Source organism: Hordeum vulgare, chromosome 2H (assembly GCF_904849725.1).
Source record: "Hordeum vulgare subsp. vulgare chromosome 2H, MorexV3_pseudomolecules_assembly, whole genome shotgun sequence".
NCBI lineage: Eukaryota > Viridiplantae > Streptophyta > Magnoliopsida > Poales > Poaceae > Hordeum > Hordeum vulgare.
In genome coordinates, this window is record NC_058519.1 from 148,042,477 (window position 1) to 148,065,135 (window position 22,659).

At 44.6% G+C, this 22,659-nt stretch overlaps 1 protein-coding gene across 4 annotated transcripts; it reads right to left on the reverse strand.

The window, feature by feature from the left end:
* Window positions 1–14,876: 14,876 nt before the first annotated feature.
* LOC123425605 (cysteine-rich receptor-like protein kinase 10) lies at window positions 14,877–17,547 on the reverse strand. 4 transcript variants are annotated; one of them, XM_045109298.1, is made up of 7 exons: window positions 17,333–17,547; window positions 17,056–17,228; window positions 16,700–16,961; window positions 16,190–16,418; window positions 15,913–16,063; window positions 15,634–15,816; window positions 14,877–15,213 (listed from the first exon to the last, which is right to left on the reverse strand). In XM_045109298.1, the coding sequence occupies exons 2-7, from the start codon at window positions 17,182–17,184 to the stop codon at window positions 15,196–15,198; spliced, it is 972 nt and encodes a 323-aa protein (XP_044965233.1). In that variant the 5' UTR covers window positions 17,185–17,228; window positions 17,333–17,547; the 3' UTR covers window positions 14,877–15,195. The 4 variants fall into 4 exon arrangements, with proteins under 4 accessions (XP_044965233.1, XP_044965232.1, XP_044965231.1 ...); XM_045109297.1 differs by having other exon boundaries at window positions 17,056–17,190; window positions 17,333–17,528; XM_045109296.1 differs by having other exon boundaries at window positions 17,056–17,206; window positions 17,333–17,528.
* Window positions 17,548–22,659: the final 5,112 nt, after the last annotated feature.

The following is a 22,659-nucleotide window of genomic DNA, read 5'->3' on the forward strand; positions in this document are numbered from 1 at the left end:
AAGGTATGTACTTTGCGAAAGACCTATGAGACGTCTCGATCTATCTCTATAGATCTTGATGCCTAATATGTATGCAGCTTCTCCAAGGTCCTTTATTGAAAAACTCTTGTTCAAGTAGGCCTTTATGCTCTCCAATAACTCTACATTATTCCCCATCAATAATATGCCATCCACATATAGTATGAGGAAAGCTACAGAGCTCCCACTCACTTTCTTGTACAGACAGGCTTCTCCATAAACCTGTATGAACCCAAACGCTTTAATCACCTCATTAAAGCGAATGTTCCAACTCCGAGATGCTTGCACCAGCCCATAGATGGAGCGATGGAGCTTGCATACCTTGTTAGCACTCTTAGGATCGACAAAACCTTCTGGTTGCATCATATACAACTCTTCCTTAAGATACCCGTTAAGGAACGTTGTTTTGACGTCCATTTGCCAAATTTAATAATCATGAAATGTGGCAATTGCTAACATGATTTGGACTGACTTCAGCTTCGCTACAGAGAGAAAGTCTCATCGTAGTCAACTCCTTGAATTTGTCGAAAACCCTTTGCGACAAGTTGAGCTTTGTAAACGATCACATTACCGTTTGCGTCGGTCTTCTTCTTGAAGATCCATATATTTTCTATGGCTCGCCGATCATCGGGCAAGTCCACCAAAGCCCATACTTTGTTCTCATACATGGATCCTATCTTGGATTTCATAGCCTCAAGCCATTTGTTGGAACCCGGGCCCGCCATTGCTTCTTCATAGTTCGAAGGTTCACCGTTGTCTAACAACATGATTTCCATCACAGGGTTGTCGTACCACTCTGGTGCGGATCGTACCCTTGTGGACCTTCGTGGTTCAGTAGCAACTTGATCCGAAGCTTCATGATCATCATCATTAACTTCCTCTCTAGTTGGCGTAGGCGCCACAGGAACAATTTCCCGCGTTGCGCTACTCTCCGGTTCGAGACGGGGTGTAATTACCCCATCAAGTTCTACTTTCCTCCCACTTACTTCTTTCGAGAGAAACTCTTTCTCTAGAAACGATCCGTTCTTGGCAACAAAGGTTTTACCTTCGGATCTAAGATAGAAGGTATACCCAATAGTTTCCTTAGGGTATCCTATGAATACGCATTTCTCCGCTTTGGGTTCGAGCTTTTCTGGTTGAAGTTTCTTCACATAAGCATCGTAGCCCCAAATTTTTAGAAACGACAGCTTAGGTTTCTTGCCAAACCATAGTTCATATGGTGTCGTCTCAACGGATTTAGACGGTGCCCTATATAAAGTGAATGCTGCAGTTTCCAATGCGTATCCCCAAAATGATAGCGGTAAGTCGGTAAGAGACATCATAGATCGTTCCATATCCAATAAAGTGTGATTACAACGCTCCGACACTCCATTACGTTGTGGTGTGCCAAGCGGCGTCAGTTGTGAAACAATTCCACACTTCCTTAGGTGTGTGCCAAACTCGTGACTCAACTATTCTCCTCCATGATCAGACCGTAGACACTTTATTTTTCTGTCACGTTGATTCTCCACCTCACTCTGAAATTCCTTGAACTTTTCAAACGTCTCAGATTTGTGCTTCATCAAGTAGATATACCCATACCTACTCAAATCGTCGGTGAGAGTGAGAACATAATGATAGCCACCGCGAGCTTCAATGTTCATTGGACCACACACATCAGTATGTATTATTTCCAATAAGTCAATTGTTCTCTCCATTATTCCTGAGAATGGAGTCTTAGTCATCTTGCCCATGAGGCACGGTTCGCATGTGTCAAATGATTCAAAGTCAAGAGACTCTAATAGTCCATCAGTATGGAGCTTCTTCATGCGCTTAACACCGATATGACCAAGGCGGCAGTACCACAAGTATGTGGGACTATCATTATCAACTTTACATCTTTTGGTACTCACACTATGAATATGTGTAACATCACGATCGAGATTCATCAAGAATAAACCATTCACCAGCGGAGCATGACCATAAAACATATCACTCATATAAATAGAACAACCATTATTCTATAACTTAAATGAGTAGCCGTCTCGCATTAAGCAAGACCCTGATACAATATTCATGATCAAAGCAGGTACTAAATAATAATTATTAATGTTTAAAACTAATCCGGATGGTAGATGTAGAGGCAGCATGCCGACGGCGATCACATCAACCTTGGAGTCATTCCCGACGCGCATCCTCACCTCGTCCTTGGCCAGTCTCCGCTTATTCCGCAGTTCCTGCTTTGACTTGCAAATGTGAGCAACAGCACCGGTATCAAATACCCAGGAGCTACTATGAGCGCTGGTAAGGTACACATCAATAACATGTATATCATATATACATTTAATGTTGCCGGCCTTCTTGTCCGCTAAGTACTTGGGGCAATTCCGCTTCCACTGACTTTTTCCCTTACAATAGAAGCACTCAGTCTCAGGCTTGGGTCCATTCTTTTTCTTCTTCCCGGTATCTGGCTTACCAGGCACGGCAACGGCTTTGTCGTCTTTCTTGAAGTTCTTCTTACCCTTGCCCATCTTGAAACTGGTGGTCTTATTGACCATCAACACTTGATGCTCTTTCTTGATTTCTACTTCTGCAGACTTCAGCATCGAGTACAACTCGGGAATGGTTTTCTCCATCCCTTGCATGTTGTAGTTCAGCACAAAACCTTTGTATCTTGATGGGAGAGACTGGAGGATTCTGTCAATTACAGCGTCATCCGGAAGTTCAACTCCAAGCGAAGTCAGATGACCGTGTAACCCAGACATTCTGAGTATATGCTCACTAATAGAACTGTTGTCCTCCATCTTACAGCTGAAGAACTTGTCGGAGACTTCATCTCTCTCGACACGGGCATGAGCTTGAAAAACTAGTTTCAGCTCCTGGAACATCTCATATGCTCCGTGTTGCTCAAAACACCTTTGGATCCCCGTTTCCAAACTGTATAACATGCCAAACCTAACCAGACGTTCTGAATGTCCTGGGACGCTGCGGGAGCAGGAGGGTCACCTAGCGATGCATTAAGGACATAAGCCTTTTTAGCTGCTTCGAGGATGAGCTTCAAGTTGCGGACCCAGTCCGCATAGTTGCTACCATCATATTTTAGCTTGTTTTTCTCTAGGAATGCGTTGAAATTGAGGTTGACAGGTGTGTTGGCTATTGGATCTACAATATTTGTAAAGACAACTTTTAGACTAAGTTCATGACAATTAAGTTCATTTAATCAAATTAAGTATGAACTCCCACTTAAATCGACATCCCTCTAGTCATCTAAGTGATACATGATCCATGTCGACTAACCTGTGTCCGGTCATCATGTGAGACGGACTAGTCGTCATGGTGAGCAACTTCATGTTGATCGTATTCAACCATACGACTCATGTTCGACCTTTCAGTCTCTTGTATTCGAGGTCATGTCTGTACATGCTAAGCTCGTCGAGTCAACCTAAGTGTTTCGCGTGTGTAAATCTGGCTTACACCCATTGTATGTGAACGTTAGAATCTATCACACCCGATCATCACGTGGTGCTTCGAGACAACGATCCTTCGCAACGGTACACACTTAGGGGAATACGTTCTCGAAATTTTTATGAGGGATCATCTTATTATGCTACCGTCGTTCTAAGCAATAAGATGAAAAACATGATAAACATCACATGCAATCATATAATGACATGATTTGGCCATTACCATCTTTGCTCTTTCGATCTCCATCTTCGGGCATCGCATGATCATCATTCTCACCGACGTGACACCATGATCTCCATCATCATGTCTGCGTGAAGTCGTCACGCCAACTACTACTACTACTACTACTACTATAGCTAACCGTTAGCAATGAAGTAAAAGTACTAAACACATGGCGTTGTATCTCATACAATAAATTAAGACAACCGCTATGGCTCATGCCGGTTGTCATACTCAATGACATGCAAGTCGTGAATCCTATTACAATAACTTGATCATATCATACATTACATATGTAACATCACAACTTTGGCCATATCACATCACATGTCAAACCCTGCAAAAACAAGTTAGACGTCCTCTAATTGTTGTTGCAAGTTTTACGTGGCTGATTTGGGTTTCTAGCAAGAACGCCTTCTTACCTACGTGACAACCACAACGATGATATGCCAAAGCTATTTACCCTTCATAAGGAACCTTTTCATCAAATCCAATCCGACTAGAGTGGGAGAGACAGACACCCGCTAGCCACCTTTATGCACAGTGTGCATGTCGGCCGGTGGATTCTGTCTCACGTAAGCGTACGTGTAAGGTCGGTCCGGGCCGCTTCATCCCACAGTATCGCCGGAAAAGAATAAGACTAGTAGCGGCAAGCAATTGACAAATCAGCGCCCACAACCTTTTGTGTTCTACTCGTGCATGGAATCTATGCATAGAAAACCTGGCTCTGATGCCACTATTGGGTAACGTAGCATAAATTCAAAATTTTCCTACGCCATATTCAGATCTTCCTATCGAGACCAGCAACGAGAGAGGGAAGAGTGCATCTTCATACCTTTGAAGATCGCTAAGCGGAAGCGTTGCTAGAACGCGGCGATTCAGATCGCGGTGTGATTCCGATCTAGTGCCGAACCACGGCACCTCCGCGTTCAACACACGTGCAGCCCGGTGATGTCTCCCGCACCTTGATCCAGCAAGGAGGAGGCATAGGTTGGGGAAGATCTCCGGCAGCACAACGACGTGGTGTCAATGGAGAGACGAGGTCTCCCGGCAGGGCTTCGCCAAGCACCGTGGGAGAGGAGGAAGAAGAGGGACACGGCTGTGCCGAGGGAGAGATCAACTTGTGTCTCCAACAGCCCCAAACCCCTCTCTATTTATAGGAGGAGAGGTGAGGTGTGTGCCACCTCTAGGGTTCCCACCCTAGGGGTGGCGACAGCCCAGATGAGAGAGGGGGGCAGCGGCTAGGGCAGGAGAGGGGGTGGCGCACCCCCTGATGGGCCTTAGGCCCACCAGCGTCTATGGTTCCACCCCCCCCCCTTCCTCTCTGGTGCGCCATGGGCTGGGTGTGGAGGGCGCACCAACCACCCTGGGGCTGGTTCCCTTCCACACTTGGCCCATATAGCCTTCCGGGGCTTGTGGCCCCTCCCGGTGGGCCTCCGGAACCCTTCGGATGGTCTCGGCACTTTGTCGGTGGTGCCCGAAGCATTTCTGGCATCCAAACCCATCCATCCTATGTATCAATCTTTGCCTCCGGACCATTCCGGAGCTCCTCGTGACGTCTCGGATCTCATCCGGGACTCCGAACAACCTTCGGTAATCTCGTATAACAATTCCCTATAACCCTGGCATCATCGAACCTTAAGTGTGTAGACCCTACGGGTTCGGGAGGCATGCAGACATGACCGAGACACTCTCCGTCCAATAACCATCAGTGGGGTCTGGATACCCATGGTGGCTCCCACATGTTCCACGATGATCTCATCGGATGAACCACGATGTCAAGGATTCAATCAATCCTGTATACAATTCCCTTTGTCTCTCGGTATAGAACTTGCCCAAGATTCGATCGTCGATATACCCATACCTTGTTCAATCTTGTTACCCATAAGTCTCTTTACTCATTCCATAGCACATCATCCCGTGACTAACTCCTTAGTCACACTGAGCTCATTATGATGATGTTCTACCGAGTGGGCCCAGAGATACCTCTCCATCACACGTAGTGACAAATCCCGATCTCGATTCGTACCAACGCAACAGACACTTTCGGAGGTACCCATAGTGCACCTTTATAATCACCCAGCTACGTTGTGACGTTTGATACACCCAAAGCACTCCTACGGTATCCGGGAGTTGCACAATCTCACGGTCGAAGGAAAAGACACTTGACATTAGAAAAGCTTTACCATACGAACAACACGATCTAGTGCTATGCTTAGGATTGGGTCTTGTCCATCACATCATTCTCCCAATGATGTGATCCTATTATCAATGATATCTAATGTCCATGATCAGGAAACCATGATCATCTATTGATCAACGAGCTAGCTAACTAGAGGCTTGCTAGGGACACACTGTGATCTATTTATTCACACATGTATTACTGTTTCCTGTTAATACAATTATAGCATGAACAACATATGATTATCATGAACAAGGAAATATGATAATAACCATTTTATTATTGCCTCTAGGGCATATTTCCAACAATAAGTATTCATAGGTGACTCAAATATTTATCATGGATAATATGAACATAAGCCCACAATTCATCGGATCCCAACAAACGCACCGCACAAAAATAATTACATCATATGGATCAAAGCGAAGATGAAGTGATCATTTTATTGAAGATCAAAGAGAGAGATTGCCATCTAGGTAGTGACTATGGACCTGTAGGTCTGTGGTGAACTACTCACACATCATTGTGAGGGTAGCAAGGTTGATGAAGAGGCCCTCCATGATCACTCCCCCCTCCAGCAGGGTGCCGGAACAGAGCTCCGGATGGCCTTCCATCAGAAGACAGAGTTGCGGCAGCCTAAAAAGTGTTTCGAGACTCCCGTGGTGTTTTTAGGGTGGATGAGAATTTATAAGCCAAAGAACAGAGTCGAGAGGGCCACGAGATAGGCACAAGATATCAGGGCTCCCCCCTCACCCACACCGCACCCTGTTAGCTTGTGGGCCCCTCATGAGGCCTCCATCCTTCTTCCGATGCTCGTTGGTCTTCTTTTCGTCCAGAAAAAATCATCAATTTTTTTAGAGCAATTGGACCTTGTTTGGTATGGAAAACTTGGAGAGTGAAAAACACACATAAAACAACAACTGACACTTGGCACTGCGTCAATACGTTAGTGCTCAAAATAATATAAAAAGGTAAATAAATACCTTAAAAGTATTTGAGAATGATAATATATCAACATGGAACAATCAAAAATTATAGATACGTTGGAGACATATCACCACTCTCCAAAAGGTAATGGATGTTGTTGATGATGATGAATCCCTTGCTCTTGTGCTTCAAACGATAGTTTCCTCAACATTTAACCACCTCTAACATATATTTGGCTATGTGGTAGGAGAAAGGATTGTAATGGAAAGCGATTGGTGAGGCTAGAAATCAAGGATCAAAGGTTGGAGTGGAATCCCCTTGATTTCAACATAAGTGTATGTGGTTCTGTCTCAGAAAATGGATATGGGAAGTGGTAGCTTCGTTCTGGTTGCTCTCTCTGAGAGTGTGGAGTGGGTGGTATATATATATCTAGCACCAAAAATCCAACTTTTACACACCTTTATGCACAAATCAGTGGGACCGGGTGAAACCTCTCGGCAAGACCGACTAGTGCAAAAGGCCTGAACTTTAGGCTTTTTTGATAAACCGATGGGTGGATTCCCAAGCACTTTCCACACTTTGGTGAAACTAATTGGAACCACTCGGTAATTTCTATATGAAAGCAATAGGTAAAATGAGGTTGGCAGGTTCTCTTCGGTGGGACCGAAGGGTCATCTCGATGAGACTGAGGTGCTAGGTAGGAAGTGACTTTGTCAAGTGTAACTTGGTGGGTCTGGGTTTTGAACTTGGTAGGCTATAGGTTAGTGCTCAAAATAATATGGTGGGTCCGGTTTTTGAACTTGGTAGGCTATAGCCTACCAGAAAACAACAATGGGTTCGATGGGACCAAGTTTGACTTTACGGTTTTGGACAAATGAGAATGTAGGGTGTGGTGAGGGTTTTGGAACAGTATCTCTAAGCACTTGAGCAAATGATTAATGAACATCCTATTTTGATAGTGTTGGCTTTCCTATGCACTCGGTGTGATCTTGGATCACATATCCAAAATGTAGAGTCTTGAAGCTTTGCCAATATTTTTCCTTTGTATGTTAAGGGGTCCACATCTCCATCCTATAGCCTACATTGAACTTTACGTGAAATATTCTTTGAGATGCATTAGTTCAATGATATATATGTTGTTATTATATACCCCAAATCACCTAGGGATCAGATGCACTTTCAATGGTGTCAGATTTTCCATATCAATATCCACTCTTGCCATTATCCATGAAAAGGCTCACAAACTCTCAAGTTAAACCCATCATCAACATGATAGCTGACAACTTTTGGGATGGAAAACTGATCTTGTGAGTAGGGGGTCGAAGGATTCAAATTCAGCTATGAAGACTACCATGCTAATATACTTGGTGATGGCACTCAACTAGCAAAGATGGGCCTTAACAGAAATCGACAAAATCACAAGAAGGCTCCTTTGGCGAGGAACAAAGCATGCGAACATGGACTACTAGGGAAAACCCTATAGGCAGATCACTAGTAGTGGCACGCCGTAGAAGGCTCGTGCTACTGTTACTTAGCAGTAGTGTGGCCCAGAGGAACGCACTGCAGGTAAAATGTAGTAGTAGCGTGACCTCTACAACCCAGGGCTACTACCAAGGGGTCCCCAGCGTACTCCCGGAGCTAGCCATAGTAGCAGCGTGGGTTCTAAAACCCACGATACAAATAACTGGTTAACAGTAGCATCGGCCGGGTACCCAACACTACTACTATGGCCATCCACGGGGGCTCCACCTAGCATCAGCGTGTTGTACATTACCCGCGCTACAGCTAATCAACTCGTATCATGAAGCCAACCGTTCGTCACTCCCTCTCCTCACTCTCTCTCAACTCTCTCATCGTTGCTCTGGCTCCTCCTACCACCATCGCCACCGCCCCTGCGTTACCGCCGTACCCACCTCATCTGCGCCACTCGACTCCACCTTTGTGGGATAGAGAAGAAGCGTCTAGAGGGGGGTGAATAGACTACTCGACCAAATAAAAACCTAACCTTTTCCTAAATTTAATGATTGGAAATTTTTAGCACTTCTATCAAGTCTAACACACCCTACGCATGCAAGTATACGAGTATAGCAACGGAAAGTAATCACATACAAGTGTAAGTAAGGAGTAAACATAAGAAGATCAAACACAATGAAGACACTGAGATTTTTGGCGTGGTTCTGATAGGTGGTGCTATAGTACGTCCACGTTGATGGAGACTTCAACCCACGAAGGGTAACGGTTGCGGTAGTCCATGGAGGGCTCCACCCACAAGGGGTCCACGAATAAGCAACCTTGCCTATTCACCATGGCTTACGTCCATGAAGGACTAGCCTCACTCAGGGTAGATCTTCACTAAATAGGTGATCTCCTTGCCCTTACAAACTTCTTGGCTCAACTCCACACGATTTGAAGGCTCCCAAGTGACATCTAACCAGTCTAGGAGACACCACTCTCCAAAAGGTAATAGATGTGGTATGGATGATGAACTCCTTGCTCTAGTGCTTTAAAAGATAGTCTCCTCAATACTCAATCACTCTCATAGAATTTGGCTTTGTAGAAGAGATTGATTGGGTGGAAAGCAACGTGGGGAGGCTATAAATCAAGATTCATATGGTTGGAGTAGAAGATCTTTATCTCAACACATGATAGGTGGTTCTCTCTCAAAAAATGAATGGTGGAAGTGTTTGCTTGTTCTAAGTGCTCTCTCTATGAATGAGAGGGAGGTGGAGGGGTATATATAGCCTTCTCCAAAATCCAACCGTTACAACATTATTGCCCAGCTCGATGGAATCGAAGTAAAAAAAACTTGGTTGCACCAACTAGTGAAAAATGCTCTAACTTTTTGGTTTTTGGTGAGACGATACAAAGCATCTCGGTGAGACCGATTCGGTTGGCCTAGGCAGTTCAAAGGACTCGGTGGTATTGATATGAAAAACTTGGAAATTCCATTTTTTGCAAATGGGCAACAGCAAGGTGGTCACTACTTTTGGGTTGTACCGAACTGAATCTCGGTTGTACCGAGTTTCTAGGGTTTGTCTTGGGTTCTATCTAAGGAAACTCGGTCTGGACTATATGTGAAATGATGGTGGCACAGAATTTGATCTTTAGGGTTTTGTACTGAATGATTTGTGGGAGAAATGTTGAGGTTTTTGGTGGCTAATCCTAAGCACTCTTTGAGCAGTCAGATCATCATAGTACCTCATCCCCTTTTAATATTATTGGCTTTTCTATGAACTCAAATGTGATTTATCACATAAAACAAAATGTAGAGTCTTGAAGCTTGAAGCTTTTGTAGAGTCTTGAAGCTTGAAGCTTTTGCCAATCATGTTCATTTCCTTCTTAGGGATCCTCCTGGCAGTTCTCCGCCCCTATAATATTTGGACTTAATCTCAAAAAAACTAGGTAGAATTGTTAGTCCAAGAGATGATTTATATTGTCATGAATTATTAAAACCTCCAAGGGAGCATATGTGCTTTCAACCTCCGGCCTCCCCGAGCTCGTCATTCGCATCGCGGTGCTCCTCCATCCCCATGTCTTGCCTCCGGCCTCCCCTTAGCCACTGTCGCAGCCTCCCGCATGCGCATTGGCTTGCCCCTGGCTGTGCCCTGTCGTGCACTCGTAGCTACCCGAGCGCCCGAGCATGGCCCATGCTCTGTGCTCCCATTTTGTCCTTTTTACTAAGTCCTTGGATCCACCAACGTTTAGCCTTTTTGTAACTGTATTTGTTAATTATCTGTGGCCCTTTTGGTCACATGCCCTAAAGGTGATTTGTTAAGCTCTTTGTGTACTACATCTACACATCTCAATTGCATGAAGTTATCATCTTGTTTAGCCTTGTTTATTCTCGCCAAAATGTGCATCATATTGTTAATCTATGATTTTCTTTGTTTTGAGTAAAACTTGTAATTTTGCAACATCCCTAATTAAATATCCATGCATCAAATAAATATATACCATATATATGTATTGATCTTTGTTATGTGTACTACGTGCCCATGTATTTTGCTTCATCACTAAAAATCAATAGCACGTTGTTCTGAGCATGCAAAGTAACTATGTTATTGTTTGTGTATATTGATAATTGGTGTTTTTGGACATGGATGAAAATGCAGGGAATCCCTGAGTGCCTATGTTTTGTCAGAATGTTGATTAGTTTCCATTCCAATAAATTTTGGACACTCGATATGTCCTATTTTTACTAAAGGTCGTGGAAAAAATTTATGTTATTATCGACGTATGTCATGTTAATTGATTGATGCTTAATTAGGGTTGGATTTTAGTTTGTTGGGGATACTTGTGTGATCGATTAATGTTCTTGAAGGAAGAATCTCGACTGTTGTTGTGGGTTCGCTTTTCTTCCTTCTTCTCGTGATAGACCTTTTGGTAATGCATGGAGAGGAGGGGAAAATCAAACTTCACCAACGGTCATAATATCAGTGAGGGAGTGTCCACCATATAGACTAGTAAGGAAGAATCACGATTGTTGTCGTGTGGGTCGCTTCTCCTTCTTCCCCGTGTGCTAGACCTTTTGGTAATGCACTCGGGGAAGAAGGGAGGAGCGACCATCACTGACGATCAAAATATCACAGAGGGAGTGGCCACCATATACACCACTAAAGATGAGAGTTCTTTAAGGGAGACTAGAAGATCGAGAGTCAGCTGTGTTGAATAGTGTTCTATGTTATGTGTGTTGAGATATCCTCCTTTTTAATATTTTAATTATGAACAGGGAAATGGATGACGACGACAGGATCCTCGAGTGCGATGAATGTACTGACAACAGGGGTTTGTGCGATCGACCTCACTTTGACAACGATAGGTGATTCTTCCTCATGCTCAAGGAGTTTGAAGTTTTTATGGTATATAACTTCAACGGCATGTATTTCTTATTAATTAAGCATGATTTGAGACTTTCATTTAATGTGTAATTTCCATTTTCTATAATTCAATTAGTGCATCCAATGTTATGCAAGATAGTATGTTCTAGAGAAGCTTTCTTTCACTGATGTCGAAATGGTGGAGACGAAGAAAGTTCACCTTAAGACGAAACATGGTTTCATTTTTTAGGCTAAGCTCTACAATGAAGTAACTCACACACATTTTGGTTCTTTAAATTGGATAGGATTATGCAAGGCTTACAAATTTGAGGAGGGCATGAGAATTACCTTCGTTATTGGCATTCCTCAGTATGATCGATTCACTAGTCCTCAATACAATAAAGACATTTGGGTGGATCTACACATGATTCCAACTCTACCTCCATGTGAGTTTGTTAAACAATTTGTTAAATAATCTATATTTCTTATTTAAAAATAGTTGATATTCACTTAACTTGTTTATTTGTAATTGATATCTTATTTCTTTCTTTGAAAGATATACCGAAGATAATAGATAAGACCTACTACGGTGTTGGCTCATGGCTAACTTGGGAGGAGAAGAATTCTCTTGTCGAATTTATTAATGATGTTCTGACTTTTAAGTGCATTTTTGGAGCTGGCCAAAATTATACAGAATATGTGTCACTAGTCCACGAGTTGATCAATGGTAACATTATCATGGTTAGCTTTTTTACTGTTGTGTCACTAGTTCATCTTTCTTCTTAATTAAACTACATTGCTAACTATGTTACTATTGCATACTTCAAGAGAAGCTCCCGGATGATATTGTGCCTCTGCTAATGTTTGTCGAAGGTCAGACGGCAATTGTTGGTGTACATCCATGGGCAAAGGCTTTCGAATGTTCATACTCGACTTCTTAAATAGATGTATGCCTCAAGATCAAAGGATGGAGAACAATAGTGAAAGGGCGCACCCCAGAAATTGGATACCCGTGGATCTCTATGCTCTATTATGAAGAAGAAGGGGTTTTTGTTTTCTTCAGTTTTACCTAAGAGAGATGAGTAGGTAGTGGTACTTGTCATGTGCTAGAAAGGTATTTACCTAGGATGATAACAATTAGCTAGTGGTGGTTAACTTATGATGATCGTTATGGTGAGACATTGTTATATCACTACGATGATGATGAGTTGTTATACACTACGATGGTGATGAATTGTAATATCACTATGATGATGATGATTTGTTATATCTTTATGGTGATGCTAAGTTTTATATCATTGATATTGTATAAAAAATATATAAGGGTGAATAAATACAATACAAATATGGAGAAGTGGTATACGCATGTATAGTAGTGGCGCAGGGTAACATCCAGCGCTGCTGCTATTTAGCAGTAGCGTGCATCCTTACCCATGCTAATACTAACACAAGTAGTGGTAGTGCGAGGTAGGGCCCGTGTTATTACTAACAAGTTAGTTGTAGCATCCTACCAGTAGTGTGGGTCCCCATGCCATTGATAGTCTATTAGTCCGCGTTACTACTAGGGTTTTCCCTAGTAGTGATGAGTCATTGCCTTGTCGCTTGAGTAAAATGGTGCAGCCTTGTGGCTTGGAGGCCTAGGAATTTCATATATATCGAGCCTAGGATGGGTTCTTCAGATGCGGTGGTTATGGCTACGAAAAAATTGGACCACACCAGTCGCGGAGCGTGTTTCATATTCATGTATAAGAATAAGTTCAAGCTTTCTTTGTAATGGTTGTAGTCACTAAATATGTGGGTAGAACTCACACACTATTTTGGGAGGATAGATGGGTGGATGGGCAATGCATTATCGCCGACCCGCATGTATGGTGTCATTTGTAAAAGAACAGTCAAAAGGTGTACTGTTGCAGAAGCTATTAACGAACACCTTTGAATTCGGGCGCATAAGGAGCTTCATCGGTCGGAGAACTATTTGAGTACCTCATTCTCTTGGATCTTCTCATGAATTTCTCCATGCATATATGGCATCCATCCCTCACCGAACAATATTCAACGAAATCTGCATATGAACATCTATTTCATGGACCAATTCGGTTCAAGCCACATGAACGTATTTCGGAGACTTCAGCCCCTAAAAATACAAAAAAAAAAATCTATGATTACTAGCACATGACAGGTGTTGGAGTATTGACCGGCTCGTGTGCCATGGACTTCCCTATCCGGGACTTTGTATGTTGTGTGATTAGGATCAAGAAACGGCCACCCATCTACTAGTGGCATGCCCCTTTGCAAGGCAATTTGGCTACTCTATCATATGTCAAGTTATGTTGCAACACCTTCTTTCCCAACTAGTTGAAATGACACCTGGTGATTGGCGGGAAAAAGCGTGGCAAATAACTCATGACCAACTAAAGAAGGGATTCAGTTCCATGGTTGGGGTAGATGCTTGGATTCGTTGGGCTCACCGCAATGCATGTGTGTTGGCGGAGCGACTCCAAGCATGGCAAGAACGTTGAACATTGTCGACAATGAGGGGCGTCCTTGGGAGATTGCAGGCGCACGGGGCCTCTCTTTCTTAATTGCCCCGACCCTTAGAGCTTAGTTGTTTGGTCCTAGTCCTCATCGTCTTTTTACTAATAAACATGCACATATGTAATCTAAGAGCAATAATGTGGGGTGTGTAACATGTGTGAGTCGGTGTTGTATGGATTCTTGTCCTGTTTTCTTCTTAATTTGATGATGCACATATCTCATGTGTGTTTGAGAAAAAAAATCACATTGTATATGTGCCTATCAACTTCATTCAAACTTGTGTGCCAACTTATTAGTGGCTTTTATGTATCATGTGTGGCATTTTGTCTACGGATGCCATGGAAATTTCCACCTATGTGTTATTTGCACTTAAATGGTAACTTGTGTTGCATACATGGATTTAATGCCAAATGTCGGTGTATCAAACCCAAGGCGTGAGCGACACAGGAGGAGAGGAGGATGGCGGCATGGGAGTAAGTACGAAGGTAGAAGAGAAAATCATTACGGACAACTTTAGTTCCTCGTGTCATTATTTAATAATCAAATAACAGTAAAGGCTATACATTGAAGTGTTTGATATTCCACTAGGGTAAACTAACCCTAGTGCCTCTATGCCATCTCCATCCTTGCGCGTGCCGGGGAGGGGTGAAAGGGAGGAAGAGGGGGTAAAAACGATGGCGGAATGAGAGGAAATGGAAACATAGATATAGTATAGACATCTTACCTACTAAGAATTCAGGAAAGACAAATAAATATTTCGAAGTGACATGAAAAGGCAAAAGTGCGCGAAATTGTTCTCTCTTGATAACAAAAAGGGATATCTGGAATAGAAATCTCTGGAGAAAGTAAAACTAAATATATTTGCAACTGCATGATATCAATGGGTCATGTTCCCACAATACACTTTTCATTAATACTTTTCTTATTTATGAAATGCCATCATGGATTGCTTTATTGAATGCAAATATTTGGTTTCATCATCCACTTTCATAGCATTGATCTTATTTTACTTTATGTTGGACATCTCTCACTAAAAAGTGGGAAGTTCTGTGCTCACATGGAATGGGAGACCTGAAATTTGATGACACATGTTAGCATAAGTCGAAATATAAAGATTCTACGTTAATATGGTGTACGTAAGAATGTGTGAAATATGAAAACGAGAAGTAACAGATTTACTAAAATGCCAAATATGAAAATGATAAGTATGAACTTTACTAAACTATTTGATGAATTTAAATAATAAAAGGTGAATGTATAATATCTTAAAACGTGAATCATTCTTGAAATATTAAATACAAACATGAATGTAAGTGGGGCATTTCATATCGATCTAGTTGTACCTAGGCACCACTGTTAATCTATCCAATTATGTAAATTTTTTGTCTTAAATGCTCAGCCTATGAAAACTACTAAGGATTATTCCTTTGCAATTTAGAGAAACTAACTATTCTCAACAGGGAGCCAATGTGTCCAAAGGGAATTTCATACCTCCTCGCTCACTGGAAGCTTATTCAGCATATTGACAATGGTCTCTATGGAAGGTCTCTTCTTCTGATCAATCTCCACACATTGTAGACCAATATTGATACATGCTTCTACTTGATCGAAAGCATGTTCTTCTAACTCAATGTACTCAGACATTATTTTCTCCAGTGTCCAATTTTCTTTTACCTACATAAAAATGTGAAATTATCATAATATATAGAAATCAATTAAGAGAATATTCTCAATTTTAGTCTTCAAATAATCAAGTATATTTTTTCTTACTCCATCAATATATTTCCTTGCATGCTTCTGGTCAGTGCTAGAACTATTCATCTCTCTGGTGGATATCTCCATTATGATTAGGCCTAAACTATATATGTCTGACCGAGCCGAGATTTCGCCATTGTACAGATATTCGGGGGCCATGTATCCGCTAACGGCAATTAAAACGTCAAGATATTAATCAGCATTATTAATTGGAGGTGTGAAATGAGTTTTGCATTACAGTATAGGAACAAGATAGCTGATATATCAACATAATAAGCATACAGTAACTTACACCGATCCCACGACACTTCTTGTGTTCTTTCGGGTTTGATCTTGGCCGAATATTCTCGAGAAACCAAAATCCGCAATTTTCGGTTTCATATTGTCACCCAGTAGTATATTTTGAGGCTTCAGACCCAAATGGAGAACAGGACTAGGCAAGGTATGTAGAAAATGTATACCTTCACATATTCCCTTTATTATTTTAAAGCGCGTATCCCAATCAATGCTACCGGATTCACCTGAAGTAACATGTAATAGAATTTCATAAGCTATCCAAGATGCTGGATAAAAATGATAATAAGTATCTCAGAATAATAATGACAGCAAAGATCTTGTGAAGAGAAAAATGTCCACCAAAGCAACAGCAGGATTCTTCTATTGATAACGTGTGATGTTATCCTTTTCTGCTCAGTATATTACCAGTGCAAAAAATAGAGGAAACTTATGCAAAGTCATGCTAGAACTCCGAACAAGGTACATGAAAAATAATAGCTCGGATAGTGCATGATGTATGACATACCAAAAAGATTATTGTGAAGGCTCCCCTTAGGCAAGTATTCATAGCAGAGTACAGTGTCAATGACCTCTGCAATAATATATCGTCCGTTGCTCTGCACCAATTTTTTTTGTGCCTCACGGCAGTAAGCAACCAACTTGACGATATTTTCATGTTCAAGCACCATAATATTCTGAACCTCATTCACGAATATTGTGTCACGTGGTACAGGGGAATTTTCCGCGAGTTTCTTCACAGCAACCACCCCACCATCGTCCAGGATCCCCTGTTTAACGTCACATAAAACTAATCTACCTTGGCACTTTCCCGTGTCAACCTCTTAATTGACAGAGAAAGTTGTGGCAAAATCATAGTACTACCTTATAAACTGACCCGAATGCGCCCTGACCAAGTAGTAGCTCATCGGAGAAGTTCCTTGTGATTTTGTTCAAGAAGTCTAATGGTAGCTCGTTCGGTAGGCTCTCCAGGGTTACGCCTCCGGTGGCCATTAATCGCTGATAATGTAAGAAGCTGCCGATGCGATCAATCACAACTTGCAATTTACCAAAGGAAGGAAGTTGCTAAACAATATCAGACTAAGGATGCACAAGAAAGCTGTATCTGGGAATAATTAAGCAGTTCGTCAAGTGCACTGACCTTGGAGAGGAACGGTCCTCGTCCTCGATGAAGGATCCAAGCTGGGAACAGAACACCGGGAGAGGGGATGAACTTCAGATCTGAGATGAATAGACTGCTTGCTGCCGGTGCCACTGCCCACTAGTATGTATGTAAAGCAAAAGGAAAGAAACAAGGAGGTATTTGTATGATCGGTTGACTTGACTGTCGCTAGCCTAGCATGTTCTTTCACCTGGGTCCGCCCTCGTCAGTAGACGCGGTTTGGTCTGATTTTAATTTCGATCGCGTGCATTTTTTTGGTGGGTGTGTGGGGGTGGGGTGGGGGTGGGGTGTTTTCGATATACTCCCTCCGTTCCTTATAATTAATATAAGGTGTATTAGTTTTTCAAAGTTAAAGTATATCTATGTTTGATCAATTTTATAGCAAAATATATAAGCATTTACAATACTAAAAATGCAAAATATAGAAACGTATTTCATGGTGAATCTAATGATAATTATTTGTTACTCTAAACATTGATATTTTTATCAATAAACTTGATCAAAATTAGAAAAGTTTGACTTTAAAAAAAAATAATACATCTTATATTTAGGAACGAAAGGCGTATTCATCAAACAAGCTTGTAAGCATTTTATCAAGTGAATTAGAGCAACTTCAACGGACAGACCCAAACGGACGGCGAATTTGTCCGTTTGGGTCGGCCGCCCGCCCGGCGTCCGCCCTGTTTTAAATTTGTTTCGACGGTGTGCCCAACGCGCCAACCCATTTTATACCCGCAATCAACATTTTTTTTCAAAAGGCTCGCGGCCGATCATGCGAGCGGCCATGTCTCATGCCGGCATACAATGCCGGCTTTAAAAAAATAACACCACAGTTCATGTTGGCGCACTCGCCAGACGGCCGGCACACATGCCAACACACAAAAAGGATGGGACTTGAGTTCAACCACGCCATCGCGCCCCCCCTGGTCATGCCAGCACACATGCCGGCATCCAAAAAAGATGGCGCTCGCCGCCATAGATCACTTGTCGTCAAACTTGAGCATGTCGGCCTACATCTTCTCGAGCCATGGCCTCTTCCTTGGCGACACGGTGTTGAGATCCACCTTCATGATCTCCATCCCGGTCATCATGCTCGCAAGAGCCACTTCTTTGGCCTTGGTCTTGGCGTTGGCGGCCTCGATCTCTAACATCCCGCTTGTCCTCCTTCTTGGAGTTGGTCTTCCCCCGTGGTCCAGCCTTCTCACCGTCCCCAACCTCCTTCACGGCTTGCTTCCTACCATGCGACTTGAGGGCGACATATTGCGCCTTGAACTTCTCCTCGTCTTTGATCACCCTAAAGCAATGGGAGAGGTTGAAGCACTTGCCATTGTGTTGGACCTTGAATGCCTCCAAAGCTTGAAATGCCTACAAATGTATTTCATGCAAGCATATTCGCAAAATGATATGCAAACGAACACCCAAGCATAAACTTGATAACACAAAAAAGAGGACGGCTTGCTAGCATACCATGTCTTGCATGCCGATGCCGCTCATGGGACGGGCCTTGACGCTCTCAAGAGTGGCACAAAACTTGTTGCACTCTTGTTGGATCACCCTCCAACATTTTGAAATGGACACCCACCCGCACGTGCTTACTATTTGGTACGGCGAAAACTTCTTGCGCTCATGGAACTCACGGTGAACACGAATCCAAAAGGTTGAATGCTTTTGTTCGGCGCATGTCTTGGGGTCTTGCCCAATGTCTCTCCAACACTCGCAAAGAAGCTTGTCCTCGACCGCCGTGTATGCCTTGGTCCGCTTGCTCTTGCGCTTCAGCTTCGTCCCGTCGGCTTGGTTGGCGAGCTCGTCCTCAAACAAAGGCTCCGCTTCGATGTCGCACTCGTCCTCTTCCTCTACCCCGTAGTCCTCCGGAAACTCATGGTCGAGAGGGAAGTCGTCCAGGTCTAGGCCGACCTGATCACGCATGAAGGCGGCATGATCTTCATTGTAGCCAGCGGGCGGCGTGAACGCCCCTCGGCCATCCTGGCTTTGTGTCTTGTTGGGATCGAAGCCAGCGGCCTGCGCACCACCCTCGAAGATCATGTTCTGCATGTAGTCGTCGTCGCCGGCGGCCGGCATTCCGTCGAACAGGTTGCGCGCGCCCAGCAGCTGGTCGGCTCGCGTCTGCGGTGCGCGTTTCCTCGCGCCTCCGGTTGACGAGCCAACGGCCACCGGTGTGGCGTTGAGGTCGATGGGCACGGGCGTGGAAGGCGCGACCACGCTCACCTCGGGCGAGCACTCCCACGAGAGGCGGGAGGGCTGCGCGTAGACGTGGAAGCCGGGCACCGGGTTGCAAGCCGACGCGTCGGGCGAGTCGGGCAGCACCATCCGAGGGAAGGCGGATGAGCCGGTGCTGACCGCGGCGGTCACGGCGGCGTCGACGAGGTCGTGCTGGCTAGGGTTTAACCCCAGCATGCAGAGCGCCTCCCTCGTTGCCACCGCGACGCGGGCGTTCATGACCTGCTGCTGCACGGCGGCGGCCGCCGTCGCGATGGCTTAATCCCTCGCGTCTGTCACGTGCCTCCGGTCCTTCCTCTTGGCTGACTCCTTTGCCCGTTGTTCGGGCGTCAGCACCTTCTTTGACTTCGACGCGGCGGCCTTCCGGGGGCGCGAGGCTTGCCTTTGCCGGACGAGGCGGGGGAGGCGAGGTCGGCGGGGGAGGCGAGGTCGGCAGCGGCGTCGAGGTCGAGGTCGTCATCCATGGCGGGCGTGTGGCAGGAGCGCGCGCGGGCGGGAGGGTTTTTAAGGGAAATGGGGGAAATGGTGGTGGATGTCACCGACCGACGGGCCCGGGAAGAGGAGTAGGCGCGCGCGTCCGTCTCGTGTCCGCACCGACGCAAATCCGGCTCAAAATTAGGTTTGGACTCGGTCGCCAGACGGATGCCAAGCGGATGCGCGTCCGTTTGGGTCGGCGCGTTGGACCGACTTTTGTGTCCGCATCGACCCAAATGGACGGCGACCTACGAAATGGGTTGTTCCATTCAAGTTGCTCTTACGCTGACTAAAGGATATCTTCTGAGACAGGAAGCCAAACTAGATCAAGTCCACACGTCATATTCATGTGTAGTCACCAGCATGTAGTTCTTCGTCTTATATATTCACTTCGTTTTTAAATATAAGTCTTTTTCGAGCATCTACAGCTGGACTAAACAAATCCGCCCTCCTATACGTCGCGGACGCGTCCGGACACGCCCGCAGACGCATCCACACGACCCCTTATATTTCGTTCTGTGCATCCACATACCTCGTACTCGGACTCTCAAATCCTATAAAGTCATGCACGTTGATCATCCGATATAAATTGTCCAAATTTAATAATTTTAAACAAAAGCAAATGATATCATAATTCAACTAAACAAACATGCTAAAATGAAATCAATGTCCGAGCGACAAGTGTTGTCGGATCACTGGCCCCACGAGTTCGTTCATGCATCCTGTTCCGTCTGGGCATCCATCTCCGCCTGCATCCATGCTGCCTCCTCCGCCTACATCGTTGCAACGATCACCGCCTGCCATGGCCGCCGGCTCCTGTGCCGCAGCCGTAGCCGCCCTGGCTGCCTCCAACGCTCTACGGTCATTGATCTCCTTCTTTCTGTCCACAAGACATTTTTTGGCATGCTCATTCAAAGTGGATTCATCCGCGAGCATTATTTTTGCATCCTCCGCATCACATGAGAGTTGCAACCTCTCCTTCTCGAGCTTAATGTCTCCAAATGTCTTGGCCATATGAAGTTCCCATTTATCGCCGCCTATTGCTTCTCCAACTCGATCTTCTCCCTCTCAATTTCAAGCCGCCGCTCTACCCTCGTCCGATCCCACTCCATCCTCTCCCTTTACGCATGCAACATAAACTTGTACCTCTCCTCTTTCTTGCTCTCCCTTGCCGAAAAAATGCCCGTCCATATGGGTGACATTTTTGTAGCAGTGGCGTCACGGGAGATCCTTGCCTTCTCCCACTTAGTTCCCATGAGTAGCCGGGTATCCTGTGGCACGGTAGCTTTTCCTTTGGTGACGACAACATCGTCGTCATCATCGTCCAACCCAATGAATTGGTGGGATCTTGAGCCATCATTCCTCTTCTTTCCGGCCTTGAGGTTGGCCACAACTTGTTGCCACTTTGTCTTGCCATCCAATAAGAGCCAATAATGGCTAAAAGCAAATGGCATCTTCTCGATATCGTGATATAAAGTGGCCGCCACTGCCACCTAGCATACAACATAAGTATGAGCACAAGAATAAAAAAACACCAACATATTGAAATGACAATAAGATGAGGCAATCGAGCTTACATGAGTTGTTACTCCCATCCCACTTTGAGACCGTTTGGTCGCTTGTGAGTAGTAACCGACGTACTTGTTCACTTCTCCTTGAATGATCCCTCGTCGGTGTTGGAGAGATGCCATAATGTGGGTGCTCACGATAGGATGCGGCTTCACATACTCCTTTCGTTCTTGATAGTCCTTCCAAATCTTCTCCCAATACGTGTTCCCCTTTTGCTCGGTGCCACTTATTGGATCCAATGTTGTGTTCAACCAAGATTTGACCAACAAGATGTCCTTGTGTCTTGAGAAAGCAAGCCCTCTTGCTTTCGTCGTCTTGCCTTTCTTCTTCTTCTTGGTAGGATTGGGATCGAATGTTGCCCCAATCATAAATGCGCCCGTCTCTTCCATTTTATATTCCATATGGACCGTATCTTCATTCTCATTGATCATACTTGCCAAGTATATCTCCTACACATTCATGGTTTGCAAGCAGTCATCTTATGTGAACTAGTGAACTATACGAAACATTAATCATTAGATTGGACAGGAGCATACGTACCCGGTCTTGTTAAGACATCTCGTCAAACATGTCAAGTGCAGCCTAGGCAGTGGGGTTGCCCGTGCTCACCCGCTCCGGAACGAGCTACGGGGACTCACACTCTTGGACCGACGGTTGCTGCGTGGCCGAAAAGCTCTCCGAAAGGGTCCAGTCGGCCGTCTCATCCTTCTCCTCCTCGGTCTCGACGGTGTCGGACGGCACAATCCGCACCGGCGCTTGCATGGATGGGTGAGGGGAGCCCAGCGCACCGGGGGAGACATCTCGTCGACAACACTCGCATGTAGCTGTGCAGCCAACTCCCTCTGGCGCTATCGGCGACGATGTAGCTTACGGAGGATGTTCTTCGGCTTGCAAGACGAAGCGGAGGAAGGGCCGCCGACGAACGAGGTGGATTGTGTCTCCGTCACGGCGGTTGGAGACGGGATGTCTTTCATCACGGCAACGGACTGAGACAGGTGGTGAGGATGGAGAGCAAGAATGACGAA